The sequence below is a fragment of the Camponotus floridanus genome, unplaced genomic scaffold, assembly GCF_003227725.1.
Source record: "Camponotus floridanus strain SB8 unplaced genomic scaffold, Cflo_v7.5 scaffold14, whole genome shotgun sequence".
Lineage (NCBI taxonomy): Eukaryota > Metazoa > Arthropoda > Insecta > Hymenoptera > Formicidae > Camponotus > Camponotus floridanus.
This window is the reverse complement of record NW_020229259.1, coordinates 1,057,333-1,075,639: the sequence shown is the minus strand read 5'-3', so window position 1 is coordinate 1,075,639 and position 18,307 is coordinate 1,057,333. Positions and strand designations below refer to the sequence as shown.

Sequence of the window (18,307 nt, the reverse complement as noted above, 5' to 3'; positions counted from 1 at the left end):
AAAGTGCCTATCGCGAACCCTCCTTTGTAAAGGGAAACAGGGTTTGTCGACCCTACTAAGACAAACAAATTCGTTATCGACCTTAATCGATCGACCTAAATATTTCGGCAGATTACTATGTTTGCCGTTTGTTCTGTGTTTCGTGGAAAAAAGAGAACAAAAATCTTATACAAGTTTCTATCAGAGCGTGTTGACACGCGTTCAATTCCCTCGTTCGAACGATACTGATCGATGGACGTGACCCACTAACGAAATGGAACGAGGAATCGACATCCCTTTTTGCGCTTCCACCAGATATATCAACAAGAGACTTAAGGCTGAAAAAAGCAATGCTGATTAAATAACATCGCGCATCCTTAAACGTCAAATGTCAAACGTGTTTAAACGATACACATCCAGAAACTCATATCTCTTTTTATATCATTTCAATGCTGTTCTAATCGATTTGATTTTATCAATTTATTTAACAATGATAACATCATATGACATGATACGAAGAGTTATTCGTGAAAGAGTATATTATGAAATTTGAATATGAAACATTGATCAACGAAATTTTGGTGGCAAATTGTGCAAAGTTTAGACTTTCCAGCGTTAAAAGATTAAGCAAAGCGTGAAGATACGATGTTATAAACAACGTTGTATGACACGGCGAATATTTATGTGCGAATGCATATACAGTTTACTTCTCTTCCAAGAAGGAGCGTCGAAACTTCCGGAGCGCCGCCACCTGGAACGCGTCCTTTCACGCGTATTTTTATATCCCCGCTTGTTTTCTCAAGGGTTCTCCAGACCGCGTCGCGGCTTATCTCGAGCAGGCCATCTCCACAAATCATATGCCGAGATCATTTCTGTTGAAAGTGACTCGCTATGTGCTCGAGACTTTTCATATCGCTCTGATATCAGCAATGCAAAAACTAATATTGCAAAAATTATTTAAAATTTATTAAAAATTAAAATTATATATTGTATACAAAATTATAATAATAAAATTGTAATAAAAATTAAAATGATATAATGTATTGTAGATTCGAGAAGCAAGAAAATTTTTTTTAACGTAACTTGATAGACTCGATTGATTTTTTATTCATAGAAATATTAGAAAAAAATAAATAAGCAATAGAAAAAATAGTATAATCATATAATAATATAAAATAATATGTATACAAAATATAATAATAAATATATTTTATTATATTATATTATATTATATTATATTATAATATTATATTTATTATTATATTTTTTATTATCTTATATTATATTATATTATATTATATTTATTATTATATTTTTTATTATATTTTTATTATATTATTACATATATTATATAATAAATCGAGATTGATAGTACGTAATAAAAGATAAGATTAGATAGTAATATTAGAAAAGTAGGAATTATCGCGCCGATCGAAGGCACGATATTTCACTCGGACCAGACTATTCAACATTTTCAGAGCTGTCGGACTGTCAGACTCTCGCAAGGAAATGGAGCGTGAGCATGACTTTACACCATGGCGTAGGAAAATTGCGACATCATTTGCAAACGCTGCCTCGAGAAACGGTTCATTAATTCCCGTTTCGTTCATTAATTCCGATTTCGCCGAGGCTCGCGTCGTCCGCGCCGATTAATCTTCCCACCGCCGAGGGACGCTTGTTTTGTCGCACCCTCCTCGTTATCATACCGTGAAAATTCCAGGCGAGTGCATCTTGTAATAACGAACATTCGCGAGCGCATTCGGCTGGCGTTCCGGCTGGGGAGGGAGGTCCGACGCGAAACTGGGTTGCACTACTACTTGGACCGCGAGACCAACTGCGGAGAGCTCGTTTATGTACGCGTGCACCACGCCGTGTCCCGGGGGAGAAGGCGAACAGGGGTCATGATGGGAAACTCGGTCGTCGATGCATGCGCCTATCGAATGTCGTCGCGATTAATCGGGTTACCGGGGCTGATGGGCTACACTCGCCACATATTTCCAGACTCCTATCGGATTATCGCGGATGATTACGGCACACGGAGGATAATATGTATTTATTTAATCTCTCTGCTTTCGCTGACATGAGAGCAAAGAAAGGCGAAAAAATCCACCCGCGTGCGTTTACATTTTGATGCCGGGAAATGGGGCTATCTCGTAAATCATGCGAAGTTAATATCGTATATAAAGAAATTTTATCATCTTTGCGAGAAAAATAATTTTAGAAACGTTCTATTTCTCAATCGAATCATATGGGGGTGTTCCTAAACAAGCGTGAAAAATTTCGGAGGGTAATTTCCTGAAGAAAAGTTCCCATGCACCAGTATCTTAAGTATACTTTTCGAGCTACAAAGGTATTCAAAGTTAGAAATGGCACTTCAGAAAATATATTTTGACAAAAATAAAATGAAACAAAATTAAAGATTGTTAAAAACGCCTACGAATGCATTCTCCTTCTTAATGATTGGCGAATATGAATGATATAAAAATATCAGATATATCGTGAATTTTTTCACATGGTGTGCATGGCATGCGATTTCTTAAATCGATATTTTCAATCGGAGTGGTATAAACTAAAAAATTTATGACTTCGGAAAAATAAATCCAGGGGATTCGATACTGGAGGCCGGAGGGACCAAGGTTGAAATCCTGTTCGACCTATCTAAGGATTAGGAGATACACTGATATTTTTAAAACTTTAACATCTATATCTCGAAAATTACGTCGTTTAAAGCATCAAGATGCGTAAACTTTTCTTCGAGAAATCTTCAAGGCATCACCCATCGAAACTTTTTCATGTTTAGAGAGAAGCATCCTGTATAATTAAATTAAACAATGATTTTTTTTATATTTTAGGATATAATAATTATTTCATTATAATAATTATTTTTTATATTTTAAATTATAAGGATTTTATATGCCAATCCTGCAGAGAGGATTGGCATATAAATTCATCCTACATTGATACAGCGAAATTTTATAGACTTTTATCGAATTATAAAATAATAAAATAAAATCCTTATAATTTAAAATATAAAAAATAATTATTATAATGAAACACGTCTACCTTTTTAAACATCATTTGCCGTACTATAAACTGTCTATAAAGCTTTTTCCACTTTAGGAGAATAGATTGCATCCGCTTCTCGTTTTCAGCGGGAACGCTATTCTCGAATCGGACGAAGCTTTTAGAACCACCCATTCTTGCGAGGTCGAGGAAAGCAACGGCACCTCGTTAACAGCCGGAACTCGTTTCACGAAAAGGGCATGTCTTTTCGTAGGAGTACGTGAATCGATACCACGAGCAGAAAATGGGCGCCTTGGAGCCGCATGTGTTCGCCCTGGCGGAGGCGGCGTACAAGTCCCTGCAGGACACCCAGAGCAACCAGTCCTGCGTGATATCGGGCGAGAGCGGAGCCGGCAAGACCGAGACCACCAAATTCATCCTGCAGTACCTGTGTTCGGTCACCAGCAACGTCGACACGTGGGTGGAGCAGCAGATCCTGGAGGCCAATACCATCCTCGAGGCATTCGGTAACATCCATTGATAACATCCGCGCGATCCTCGTTCAGACGCGAAAAGTTGTGGTCGCGAACTTCCTGGGCCTTCTAATCCTGCAAGAATTTATCGCGATCCCAAGGAACATTTGCTTCAAGAACCTTTGCCTCGAGTAATACATAGAGAAAAATATCATTCTACTGTCAAGAAAAGCGATTATTTATTTATTAGGCAGTTTATTCATTTTTTTTTTTAAGTAATAGTTTTCTTCAACAAAGAATATAATCTTGATAATAGTAAAATATACTCATCACAAGTATTAGAAAATCTCATTATCATGTACACAAAAGAAGAATTTATTTTACGAAAAATCAAACTTATTTTACGTCAACTTGTAATAAGTAAACCAAATTTTGGTTTTAATTTAATATTCTTGACTAAAATACTGCACTTACTAAAATTCAGAATATATTCAATTAAATTTAATGCTTGTGGTGAACTTATGATTTATTTGATATACAAACTTATGATATACTTAAAATAAATAATATTTACTTGAATACAGTATTTATTTTTTTCTGTGTACTATCAAAATGTAATCGATCAAGTCTTTTAATACTCATTAAATTAATAATTAAAAATTGAAGTAAATGAGATAGCAGTTTCTTGATTATATTGTGATGAAACTTGAATGATATGGCCCGTATGATGGACTTAATTGACCATTATATGACGTTGCAAGTTTGTTAAGAGATTAGTCTTTATACTAATAGGCAAATAGCATGTGTTGGAAGCTATTTTTAGCATCGCATATTATTGCAGCAAGTTTGTTAAGAGATTAGTCTTTATACTAATAGAAAAATAGGATGTGTTGGAAGCTATTTTTAGCATCGCATATTATAATTTTAAATTTAACATCACACAGATGTGTTATTAAGATTAAATATTTGTAATAAATTATATTCATTCATTTTTATTAATAAGAAATTAATTTCGAGTTAGCCTCTATATATATTATAATTTTAAATTTAACATCATACAGATGTGTTATTAAGATTAAATATCTGTAATAAATTATAATCATTCATTTTTATTAATAAGAAATTAATTTCGAGTTAGCCTCTACTTAGATTTCTGTTTAGAGAAATTCGCTTAAGAATAATTTGGAACATTTTATACATAATGACATGTAAAACTGTGAGAATATCAAGAGAGAATGGACTAAAAATAAGTCAAGTATTTATTTGCCAAAATAATTTTACGGTAAACGATTAAACAACAATTGGCGTTTCATCCGTAGAAAGATACACAATAGGATACATTATAATCGTATTCGGAAGTAAATGAAGTCGTGATTCATCAGTCCTAGCTACGAGTGGCAGTAACTCAGGTGTTAAATGCAACAGCAAGGGGAACGAAATGGGTCACGAGGCAAAGAGGTTTTATGAATAAAACACGTCTGTCTGGTATCTTTCATTCATTTCAAGGAATAACGATGTATTTTTCAAGTCCGATTTATTTTTGGCGTTTATCCTCGTTTTCGTTCGAATTCCATATTTAAGAATAATATTTACTTATTAACGAATCTGGAAAATCTCTTGCTGAGAATTTCAGATTCTCCGATATTTTAGAAACAGACGGAGTTGATGTCAATTAACGAGAAAATAAATTTAATTTGTTGAAAATAGGCAACGCGAAGACGGTGCGAAACGACAACAGTTCGCGCTTTGGCAAGTTCATGCAGGTGTGCTTCGACAACAAATGGATGATCAAGGGATGCATCATTCAGGATTATCTGCTGGAGCAGAGCCGTATAACTTTTCAGAGCCCGGAGGAGCGCAATTATCACGTATTTTATAAGCTGGTTGAGGCTGGCACGAGAGACAAGGAATTCGCCGAGCAATATAAACTACGACCGGCCAGTCATTACAAATATCTCAATCAGTCAGGCGTAAAGATCGACGGAATTTCTGACTCTAAGAAACTCGACGCTCTCAGGCTCGCTTTCAATGTGCTTCAGGTATGGCTATTGCTCTCGCGTTGGGAGAAATTTACTCCTATTATTATCATCAAATAATTAATTGCTTCCCTCTCGCATCACGTAGGTCGCGCCGGAAATGTGCGAAGGCATCTTCCGGGTACTATCGGCCATCTTGTGGCTTGGAAATTTAAGCTTCGAAGACATCGACGGCGAAAGATGCGAATTGTCGACGGAGGACAGGAACATAATCGAGACGGTCGCGCCATTATTGGGTCTTCAGGTGGAGGATCTCACCAGGGTGGTGTTGATACGGCAGATAAATGTTCGTGGTAATATAACCGAGATTCCGCTGAAGGTGCAGGAAGCACGAGAGAACAGGCACGCGATGGCAAAGGCGCTCTATTCGCGCACTTTCGCATGGCTTATCAATCACATCAACAATTGCACGAATCCAGGCCAGGATAGTTCGCGATTTCTCGGAGTACTCGATATCTTTGGCTTTGAGAATTTTGCGATAAACAGCTTCGAGCAACTTTGTATCAATTATACGAATGAAAAACTGCACAAGTTCTTCAATCATTATGTCTTCGCGTTGGAACAGGAACTTGTAAGTTTATTCTATTCTTCTATTATTCTATTCTTTAGAGATTTCGTATATTGTACAACAAGAAGTGTTCCTATTCTCATAAATTTGCTTTCAGTACCGCCAAGAGGAGATTCAATATTCTCACATCACGTTCACGGACAACACAATGTGCCTGGAATTGATCGAAAAGCCTCCACGATGTGTTCTTAAATTGTTGACCGAACAATGCCATATGCCGAAGGGTTCGGATTTGGCCTATCTGACAAACTTGCATGCGGAATTCGAAAGCCATCCGTGCTACGTGAAAGGAGACGATCGACGAAAGTGGGAAAAGGAATTCGGAGTCAAACACTACGCGGGCTGCGTGACGTACACCGTCGAGGGTTTCGTCGATAAGAATCGAGACGTTCAACAGGACGTGTTCTTCGATTTCATGTCTAGGAGCACCAACGAATTCGTCCAGGAAATTTCCGTCTATCAAGATCTGTTGGGATACACCGTTGCACGTGCAACCGGTGGCGCGACCACGACAATGTCACGAGGAACGTCGAAAGGCAAACCGACTCTTTGTGACTCCTTTCGACATCAGTTGCAAGCCTTGGTAGACGTATTACAGGCAACAACACCGTGGTACGCGCGTTGCATCAAACCGAACATGGAAAAGATAGCCAATCACTACGATGAGAAGCTTGTCCTAGACCAACTCAAATATCTCGGCATGCTGGATATTATACGCATACGTAAAGAGGGCTTTCCAATACACATGACCTTCCACGACTTTGTCGCGAGATATCGTTGTTTAGACAAGGGTCGAGCATCCCTCTCCTGCGACGAAAAGGAGGCAGCCGAATATCTGATCAGTAAACAAGGTATACCGCAAACCGAGTGGCAGATTGGCCGGACGAAAGTATTTCTAAGAAGTTACGTCCACGAGCCTCTAGAGGATTCTAGAAATCAGATGGTAACCAGAAATGCCATCGTAATACAGAAAGTTTGGCGAGGATATGTCAAACGACGAGGTACACTTCCTTTTCATAAATCTTTATTTTACTATAATTTTATTATAACCTTTTTTAATTTTTATTTAGAAACAATTTAATATAGAATTGCTTTTTTACATAAAATTATTATTTGTCTTTATTTATTTGGAAATTATTATAATTGTTGTACATTCTTTCTGACAGAATACAAGCGTATAAGGGAGGCGGCACTCAAAGTTCAACACGCTTATCGCGGCTGGAAACTGCGAATAATGTTTATCAGGAAACGTAGAGCTGCTATAGTGATTCAGAGTCATTTGCGAGGCGTCTTCGCAAGAGAGGTGGCTGCTGCGCTGCGTGAAATGAGACGAGTCGACGAGGAAATGAGAAAGAGGGAGCGGCTAGAAAAAGAACGAAGATTGATGGAGGACAAAAAGGCGTTGGAGGAAAGCCAGAGGTACGAAAAGAAAAAGGGATTCTGTTCGCTTTTCTCAACCCACTTTGCTTACAATAGTAATCTTCGTATAAAATCGATGCAATCGATTAATTATGTGCGATCGATTGCGTGCGTTAATGGCTTGTGTACCTTTTGTAGCACGCAGTACAATGGTATTGTCGGGATGGAATCTGGGTAAGTTGTCAATGACGGAAGCTCGTGTGACGTGCGCGTATAACGGCACGCGTTCGTTGCATGCCAAGTATCGTTGCGTGTAGTTCAACGTTCGCAAGCGTTATCGCTTCCTAGTTTAATACATGGACGAGGGAGCATAACAATATAAACATCGATTGTGATATTAAACGTTACACATTCAAATAATAGGCATTTTTAATCGAGAAAGCAAGAACGAGAAAGATACAGCAGCGTAAAGTTCAAAACTTTAATATTTAAAATTTTTTTTAATATTTAAAAAACATCACATAATTATAATAATCATTACACATAAATCTTATAGCTGTTATGTTAGATTATTTGTATCTATAGTTCATTTCTTTCTTTTTATATTTACTCAATCTGTATCATTGTTGAATCGTATTCTAAAGTTTTTAAATTCGTTATTTTAAGATTACATATTTTCTTATTTACGCATTATTGCACCAAATGCATCACAATTATGAATAAACCCTTACACGAAATTTATTTGATTTTCGTAACACTTGCAGCACTTGCATCTCTGGGAATATTAATCGATCATATTGTACAATATAATTTATTTTACAGGAAAGCGCAGGAAGAGATTGCCGCCCTGTCGCAGATGGCCGAGCAAATGAACTCGAAGATGGCTGCCGCGTCAGACTTGCAATCGGTAGACCTCGACAATCTATTCTCCTTTCTATCCGACGTACAATCGACCAAGAGCAATCAGATTATCGAGGAAATTGGCGAGCAGATGGACGAACTGGTCGAGGATCTGGACGTAGAATTAGAAACTGTCATCCAACAAGAGATGGAATTAAATTCCAAGGCTGCCGAGTCATCGAAAGTCACTTCTCCTGTCAATGGACAGGAAGTGACATCTCCGCAACAACGATTACCTGCGAGTAACTTGAGCACTAACAAACTCGGTCAACCGAGTCTTCCGGAACCCACGGAACCACCCCCACCGCCACCTCCCCCGGCGCCACCTTTAGCGATGAACGGCGACTCGTCGGATGACAACGGCGAACCGATTTATGAGTCTGTGCTGCCGCGCGAAGAGAATGATCTCAACAGTCCGATCTCCCACAACGGCAGTCATAGTCCTGGTCAAATGGTCAACGGGGAAACTTGCAGCTCTTTGTCCTCGAGCAACAAAATGACTAAAGAAATGGCTGGTAGCCCGCCATCCAGACCAGAGTCAACGAGTTCTGTCGGTCATCATCATCCGCATCATCATCATCATCATCATCATCAGACAATGATACCTCAGGCGCAACAAAACGGTCACGATCAGTCGCAGTCGCAATCACAAACGTCACAGCAGTTGCCGGTTGAGCGTGAGCAGCGACGCAAGTGCCGTGTGGAACGAAAATTGCAAGAACTCGAGGATAAGAAGGAACAGGAGAACGAGACTACTTATCACGATATCGTCGAGTTTGCGCAAAACTACTTCAACAGTCATGAACGTTCACCGGAAGGCACCATAATAGCCACGTTGACCAGAAAGTCGCGTGGCAAGAGCATCGAGTACATCCCGAAATACGAGATGGTCACGTACTACAAAGGATCTAGTATTCCGAATTCGCATATTCATATGTATGATCCCGATAACGTAAACGTTGCATGTTCTGTATTCAGGGTAAATATATATTTACTATTATTTAATTAATTTAAATAATGTATATAATTAAAAAAATATATTTACATAACATATTCATTGTCTCCTTTCAGGATTTGTGCAAGTATATACGCGGCGAAATGAAACTGGACCAAGAGATTGCCACCATCCAAAGTATCATCGCTTATGGGATCGAACGGGAAGAATTGAGAGACGAAATTTACGTGCAAAGCATGCGTCAGGCGACCAATAATCCCAACACTGAATGGGCGGAACGTGTGTGGTTGTTGTTATGCTTGGCGATCGTCGCCTTCCAACCGAGCAAACTACTCTACAAGTATTTCGTCTCCTTCCTGAAGAAGAATCTCGCCCTCGAGGGCAAACTGAGACAGTATGTACAATGGTGTGTGGATAATTGTAAGAATACCAAGGTATCTTGCAGACAACATCCACCGTCCACCGTGGAGATTGCTGCTATGAGACGATTGGGCACCATAGTCTGCCGATTCTTCTTTTTGGACGGAAGAACAAAAGCGATCGATGTACATCCAACCGACACAGCCGCCGATGCTGTCGCCAAGCTTGGAGAGAAATTGGGTCTTCGATCACTAGAAGGTTGGGCCATTTATCAGAGCAGACCAGATGGAGAGGAACATGTGCGGGCTCATGATTATCTGTATGACGTGATCGCCGCATGGGAAATGTGAGTGTGATGATTTGGATAGTAATTCGAAATGAAACCTTTTTATATAAATTATAAACATTTGTTTAGGAAACAATGCAAGTTAAATACGGCACAATCGACGTTCTCGACGTTGCGACGTGGTAATAACGCTACTCTGGGCAGCGGTGACAATCGCTTCGTTTTCAAACGAAGATTGTTCCGTAATCCGAGAGAGATCTCACAGGATCCCGTGGAAGTCAATATGCTGTACGCGCAAGCGGTGTACAACGTCGTAAAGGTATAGATGAAGTTTCTAAGCTATATACAGGGTGTTTCAGATCACCCATTTAAAAACTAGAGAAGTGGTTATTTCAAAAAAGTAAAAACATTTTCTTTATAAATCGGGTGCGCTCTATCGAATGGTGATATTTTCAACTTCTGGTTCCAGCCGGAAATAGGCGATTCAGACCGAAAGTGCATTTTTTTAAATGGAACCCCCTATTTTTCATTGCATATTCTTGTAGCTTACCTCGAAAGCTTTCCATAACACTATAATAAATTATTTATCCATGAAGTACTTTTCGAGTTATGAAGCTTGAAATCATTTCTTAATTTTACATAAACTATAAAATATCTTGTAAAATATTCATTTTTCGATTATCTTACTTTAATACTTTAATGTACAAAATAATGAGAGGAATCAATTGGTGTAAAGAAAACACATAATTGTTTCTAAGAAAAAATATGTGATTTGCAATTAACAATTCCATATTTTTTCTTAAAAACAACTGTATGTTTTCTTTACACCAATTGATTCCTCTCATTATTTTATACATAAAAATATTAAGATAAGATAATCGAAAAATGAATATTTTACAAGATATTTTATAGTTTATGTAAAATTAAGAAATGATTTCAAGCCTCATAATTCGAAAAGTACTTCATGGAAAAATAATTTATTATAGTGTTTTGGAAAGCTCTCGAGGTAAGCTACAAGAATATGCAATGAAAAATAGGGGGTTCCATTAAAAAAAATGCACTTCCAGTCTGAATCGCCTATTTCCGGCCGGAACCAGAAGTTGAAAATATCACCATTCGATAGAGCGCACCCAATTTATAAAGAAAATGTTTTTACTTTTTTGAAATAACTACTTCTCTAGTTTTTAAATGGGTGGTACGGGTGGTCTGAAACACCCTGTATAATGTCTGCTAAGAAGCTTTTATATTTTCTTATCGTTTATCTTTCTTCCAGTGCGACGATTTTCCGGTATCCGAAAAAGTGGCACTGCAATTGGCAGGATTGCAGGCGCAAGTATCCCTCGGAGATCCGAAGGACAACGATAGGCTGGATTATTACAGCGAGGTGGACAGTTTTCTACCTTATAGAATTAGCCGCGCTCGCGGCGACGACGTTTGGGTACCGATTATAGCGCAAGCACACCGACAATACGGCGCCGGGCGCAAGGAACTAGCGGCTAAAGTTCTATATTTATCCTGCGTGATGCAATATCCTCTTTACGGCACGACAATGTTCAACGTTACTTACCGAGGATATTGGTCTTACGGCAACCAATTGATTCTTGGTATCAATTGCGACGGTCTCATGCTAATCAAGCCAGACGATAAGTTCGTTCTGTCCGAATATCGTTATCAAGATGTCGAGAGCATCATGCTGGACCCGAGCGACTCATTTATCACAATTTCACTATTGCGACATAATCCTGATAGTTCGCACAAATGTTTCGTATTCGAAACCCCGCAGAAAAACGAGATTGGCAGTTTGATAGTCAGCTATTGTTCGGCGCTGGCGGGTTGGATTACGGAAAATGAGGTGCCCACGAAGAAGCTCAAATGTATCACCAACGAAGATCGTATCAGGCTTTATCACAATTTGGTTAACTGCCGACGAACGCTAGTTGATTCGGAAATCCTGAGGAAACCGCAGGATTCCGGCGGCGGTTTTCTCAGGAACACGCTTCGCAGATTATCTAAGCATCGAATAGAGAAACTCAGACAAGAGCATGGAAGCGCCGATCACGGCGAGACCTATAAAGGCTTCCCATACGCTTATTGGGCGTTTAGTAGGCAGCAGATACCACAGAGTCTGTCGAAACTGCCAGATCCCGACGAGCAGATCTCTTTAAGTATCTTCCAGTTGATTTTGACTTACGCGGGACTCGGCCAAAACGGCGATACAGTCCGCAGAGTCGAAGATGAGCATGTAAATCTCATACAGACCGTCATGGAACGTTGCATACGAAAAGAAAATCTGTTGGGCGAATTGTATCTACAATTGATCAAGCAAACGACCGATCATCCAGATCCGAACAATCGCGTTAATCTGCGACACTGGGCATTGCTCTCGCTTGCATGTTCCGTCATCCTTCCGCCTCAAAAGGTTATACGTAAATATTTGCTCGCACATTTGAAGCGATGCGCCAGCGATTACGTCACCGAGGAGGGCAAGTACGCGAGATTCGCGGAAAAGTGCCTTTATAAGACTCAGGGCACCCGAAGACGGCAATGGCCGCCGAGTCGCGAGGAGATCATGTGCACCATCAATCGCCGACCGATTTACGCGCGATTCCACTTTATGGATGGCCAATATCACGCCGTCGAGTTTCATCCATCTGCAACTGCCAGAGACGTCATGGAAATCATCAAGATTAAGATAGGACTCGAAGAAACTGCTATGGGTATATCGTTTTATATTTTGTCAATACTGGAATATATTTAAATATTAGAAATATTGCAACATTTTTCAATTTTATTTCTTTTAATTCACAGTTTTGTGCTAAATTTATTCGACTGATATTTATTACATTTATTCTTTATATCAGGTTACGCGATTTACGAGGTGTTGGGACCTACTGAGCGATCACTGATCCCTGAGGAGAAGATAGCCGACGTAATGTCCAAATGGGAACGATACAGGACATCTCAAAATCAACAGAATTCACAACGGAAGCACGTGCATCATTTCTTCCTATTCAAGAAACACTTATTCCTAGATCAATACATGAATCTAGATGATCCGGTGGAGAAAGAACTATTATATCATCAAGTGCTACATGATTTGCGCGCCGATCGGTTTCCCATCACTGAGAAAGAAGCTGTGAGTCATCGCTTTAGGAATACAACATCTCTATATTCTTTTCATAATTTCTTTCTCTTTTCTTTTTTATTACATTTTTACGTTATTTATCTTCTCTCTCTCTCACTTTACTTTATTTCAATTAGTTTAGTTAATATTTTTTATAATTATCTTATGATTATATTAATTACCTTGTTTATATTTTTTCTTTTGTCCTTTTATTAATTGGAAAAAAATTTAATTTTAAGCTTAATAAAGTGTTGTTAGTATGCTGTTTCTACTTGTATCACGAAATTAATATCGCTCACAGATGATGCTGACGGCTTTGCAAGCACAACTGGAATTGGGCGATTGCCTAGATACCATATCGGAGCAAGATTACCGAACGATATCGAGCCACTGCCTACCATCAAGATTGGTGCCGTGCTTGTGCGTGGACGGTGTGCGCCAGCACCATCAATCCTTGCGCGGAATGACGCCACCCGAGGCAAAGAAGGCTTTCCTGAATCTGATCCAATCGTGGCCGTTGCATCGAGCGACGATCTTCGACGTGATGCAATCGTTTACTTCGAATTGGCCTCGCGTGCTGTGGCTGGCGGTTGATCAGCAGGGTCTTCATCTCCTGGAGCATCGTTCCAGAAACGCACTATGTACCTATGAATATAGCAGTATTCTAAGTTATACGCCCGCCGTTAATTGTCTGATGATTATTACCGGTACGGATAAGAAGCAGAGCAAGGTCATTCTCACCACGTCGCAGGTACGAAAATTAAATATTGTTTGTCAAACATTATTGTAAATTTTAAATCACACATTTGTATCTAACTGTCATTTAACTTCGATCGTTCTCCAGGCTCATCAGATAGCGAATCTGATTCGGGAATACATGGAGGTGCTTCAATCGCCTCCGGAAATACCGAGACGAGACTCGACGATGACCGTTCAACAATTTGCTGCTCAACAGCATCAGCAACAGCATCAGCAACCGCCCGCAACACTGCCGTCATCTACGACCGGCGGACGAAAGTCCCGACCCGCTTCGATGTTACACAGAGGTGCTCCGGTGATACAATCACAAGCTAGTTAGAATGGTTAGATAAATCTCTCGCGGAAATTATAAGATAGTTTCCCTTCAACCTGGTACCTAAGTCGAATCTTCGTCGGGCGCGCCGCACGTTCCATAATTATAAAGTGCCATAAACTCGAGATACGCACACAGCGGTATTATCTATTTTATCAAAGAATACGCATAATTCTAATATACATATACATATATATATATATATATATACATATATACATATTATATTGTATAATTTTAATCCCCATACCACCCACCGCTCCGTCTTGTTCATTGCGATAAAGCGCTCCCTGTAATTATATATTAGCAGTATTCCTTGAGAGATTAAAATATGTAGACTGACGTTTAGTATCAGGTTGTGGCGAAAAGAAAACATTACATTTAAATACACGTCGTGCTTCTAATGTTAAATGCGGTCGATCCCCTCGCACATCAGACCCAGACAAGATCTGACAGCAGACAGGGTCTGAGAGACGTATCGTAAGGATATCAGAAAAGCATCTGCAAATTTTTTGTTTCGAAAAGCTGCATTTAGCGCTAGATGCTGACGACGGTAGGTAGAAATATTGATCCGGGGCTTTGATGATGCTTTTCTCGGTCGGGCCTATCGAGAAACGACGACGTACCGTCGTGAAAACGACAACGCTATAGCCTAGGGATACTTATTTCTTCCACTATTTATTAGATTAGCTTAGAATCACGAAAAGATTCGTCAAAGGCTATAGATTTAGTCTCCGCGTATATAACCGATTTATAGCGAGATGCGTGATAAACAACTGCCATTAGAAGAAATATCGATCGCGAGGAAAGTTGCCGAGGATTTTTCTATTTCTATTATGACCGTTATCATTGTTGCCTTTTTTACCTGAGCGATCGCCGCCACGTTTTTGATAACGATTTCCGCAGCACGAAATATAACGCAACGCGAAGAATTTTCAATATACAGCGATACGTTTGTTCGATACATTATTCATTCCGGCAGTCAATAATTATCCCACCGGCATATCATATCGATTGAAGGGTAATATAATATCGAAGAAAGAGAAAAGAGCTATTAAGAAAACCATATAAGCACTTATAAAGCGACCAAAAAAACGTAATCTCTCGAACATAAGTGTAACGTTTGACTGAATATTGCCTGCTGTATCAATGCTAATTGCCATAATTATATTTCAAACATAATATATACAGTGGCGGCCAGAACCTTATAATATTTATTGATATTATAAATTCTCGCGATATATGAGAGAGGGGATCTATATAGATTATTTAATAAAAATATATAATTCAGCTGTGAGATAAGGGTTTTGCTGTAAAACATTTGTGCGATTTTAAAAATCGAATAACGTATCCCATCTCTTTAGAGTCACCGTTATATTTCCTGAAATTGTCGGGTAATCGCCGAAGAAAAGATTGCCTTTTTCGAACCAATTTATTAAAATCTATATATATCTGACATATTTAATAGCATCGATTTACGAAAATTATGCTGTATATCGTCGAACAAATTACAATGCGTGAATCCAAATGAAATGTAATTCGTATTTGTAAACTGTACGAAATCTCGAAATCCGAAAAAGATATTTCTCGTTCGCTAAAACGAACTAAAGCGTTTAAAATGTCGTTTGTACTACAAATGTACACAATATGCAAAAAAATGTTTGCGTGCGCGACAAACGTAAAAACGAATCGAATTACTCCGTTCTTCGTTCTCTAGACAATCTTCCTGATATCGTCGCTTTCCTCGTATAAAGTTAATCATTATCGCTGAATTTAGAAAAAAAAAGACAAAGGAATAAGGCATAACGTGTACCAGTTATGTAGATCGACACGATCGCATTCGTTCAACAAGCATGCTACGATATTGCGTCCAATCGAGATTTTATTTTTTTTTATTTTTTTATTTTTTAATCGAGAGATGAAATTCATTCGTGTGTATAAATCAATAATAAAAATATCTCACGTTTAATGATTATTTCGGAAAGCTTCTTTTCCGAATGTAATAATTATTCATATAATAGTCTGTAATCTCTTCGACTCTGATATCTTAGCTGCGATAACATTTTTCCCGAAAAAATATGTACTTTCTTTGCACTTAAAAACGAATACGTTTAAAAAAAAAGTGCGAATTAACCGAGAAAGAAAACAAGAGTGAGCGATGTTTCTAATTTAACATATGTATTTCAGATTGATTGAAAGAGTTCAATTTATCATTATCGATTTTATAAGAGATTTAATTTTAACGTATATAAATTCATGTATATAACTAAAGAGTTTTGAAAGAAAACCATCGAGTTTTATTCGATTGTGGGATATTCTCAAGAACGGTGACATGTGCGAAAGGATGATATACAGGATGTTTTTATGTTTCATGGGAAACAATCTATATAATATATCCAGTATTTTTGAATTTATTAATTGATCAGAAGAGATGTAGATTCATGTATTATATAAAGATGATTATTTCCAACAATTCCTATAACTTTGTTTAATTTTGTTTTTATCAAGATATAGATTTTTCAAAATTATACATCTTATTTTCTTAACTAAATACTCTGTAACTCGAAAATTATATGTATTTAGGACATTGGTGTATAATTTTTTTTTCAAGAAATTACTCAAGGAATCACCCTTCGAAATTTTTCGCACATGTTTAGGGTCTTGTAGAGAAACACGATCTCGTCTTATCGGGAATGCGAGAAAGATGATGACTTTGTTGATTCGAATCTTTGCTTGAAGTTTGGCGGAACCTCGACGTGTGCAGAGATAGACTGTGATCCGCTTTGGGAGTCTTTAGTCTTCGAGAGCCGTTTAATCGAGTGAGACTACGTTTTCGTGTTATTATACGCTATATATATATGAAACGATGCGCGAACGACGTATATGACGCTTGCGTACGTATGGATGCGAGAGAGAATGCGATAATTTAAGAGACACTTAAGGAATGTGTGTCTGAAATGATTTAAAACTTTGCTCTCCGGATATCATCAAAGTTTTCAGGACGTCTGAAGAATGTTAACGCGAGAGGAAGAAATTCCCTCGAGGGTTTCGAGAGAGAAGAAAGTTACTCGGCTTTTCCAACATCCTCCTAAGACGTCTTCGAAACCTCTCGAGTATCGTCTGAGTTGAGTTCTAAAAAACATTTCAGACTTTTCTCGGATGCGTTAAAAATTTTTTTTACGTTTGCGTTTGTGTGCGCGAGAGCGATTTCAAGTGATTGTGATTAATTATTATAAGAATAATATACGCGCGCGTGCATGCATGTTACTCAAGTGATATGGCACCAGCCATACACGTAGCTTTTAAGCGAATCATAAGTTATTGGTTGACACATGTTATTGAATTATATATATAAAAACGAAAGAGAGATCCTGTGTATATAAATATATAACTATAATATATATATATATAAATAAGGATACGAGCTCGCGAGCGCGCACGAGCGTTTTAGAAATGGCCGCACAAGACAAGTTGAATGGAAGATCAGCGCGTAACGTCGTTGTTACATGTGCAAGAGAGATTCGCGCCTATACGTATTATATAGAAAATATACATACATATTATATATGGATAAATAAATAAATAAATATATATATGCAATTCAGCGTGAATGTTTAACTTTAAGTTTTAACGCATAAAAAAGCTGCATCAGTCTTTGGCGTACTTGCAGTGTGTCTATGTATGTTCGTCTTTCTTTTTGTAAATTAAATTTAATTAAAGAACGAGTAATATATTTGACGCAATTACTAGAAATAATTTTTAGGATTTTTTTACATTTTTTTATGCGTGCGTGACTCAAGAATCCTTGGATTTCAAATTCTAAAAGCTCTCAGAATTGCAAATTTTAAAAACAATTTACTTTTGCATCCGATTGCATTCTCTTGATATTTGGCAATTTTTTAAGAATTAAAATTTTGCAAAATTACAGACGATATCGGTAAAAATAAATGGTTTAAAATTTTCTCAAATTAAATTATCAGAAGAATATAATAATCATATAAGAGAAGTGGACGCTAACTAAAATCCTACAAATTGCACGTCCTACAACTTTAAGCTTCAGAAATACGAAAATTTAAATTGAATTAGTTTATTCACACTTTATTTTGCATGTATATTAATGCACAAGATTAACAGACAATATCGCGCGGACATTTAATAAAGAGAATTATAAACAAGAACATATATAATTATC

The 18,307-nt window shown here is 37.9% G+C and overlaps 1 protein-coding gene across 2 annotated transcripts in view; it reads left to right on the top strand.

Annotated features, from left to right (window-relative positions):
• The window catches only part of LOC105252926 (myosin-I heavy chain), a 35,296-nt gene extending 17,445 nt beyond the window's left edge, over positions 1-17,851 (top strand). Inside the window, exons 4-16 of one of the 2 annotated variants that reach the window (XM_011260593.3) lie at positions 3,257-3,509; positions 5,163-5,494; positions 5,580-6,062; positions 6,157-7,060; positions 7,226-7,478; positions 7,617-7,652; positions 8,241-9,297; positions 9,390-9,979; positions 10,049-10,238; positions 11,193-12,636; positions 12,781-13,055; positions 13,345-13,794; positions 13,888-17,851. In XM_011260593.3, the coding sequence (XP_011258895.2) occupies positions 3,257-3,509; positions 5,163-5,494; positions 5,580-6,062; positions 6,157-7,060; positions 7,226-7,478; positions 7,617-7,652; positions 8,241-9,297; positions 9,390-9,979; positions 10,049-10,238; positions 11,193-12,636; positions 12,781-13,055; positions 13,345-13,794; positions 13,888-14,121 (6,501 nt within the window). In that variant the 3' untranslated portion in view covers positions 14,122-17,851. The remainder of the gene's footprint in view (positions 1-3,256; positions 3,510-5,162; positions 5,495-5,579; positions 6,063-6,156; positions 7,061-7,225; positions 7,479-7,616; positions 7,653-8,240; positions 9,298-9,389; positions 9,980-10,048; positions 10,239-11,192; positions 12,637-12,780; positions 13,056-13,344; positions 13,795-13,887) is intronic. The other variant, XM_011260594.3, reaches the window with a different exon arrangement.
• Positions 17,852-18,307: the final 456 nt, after the last annotated feature.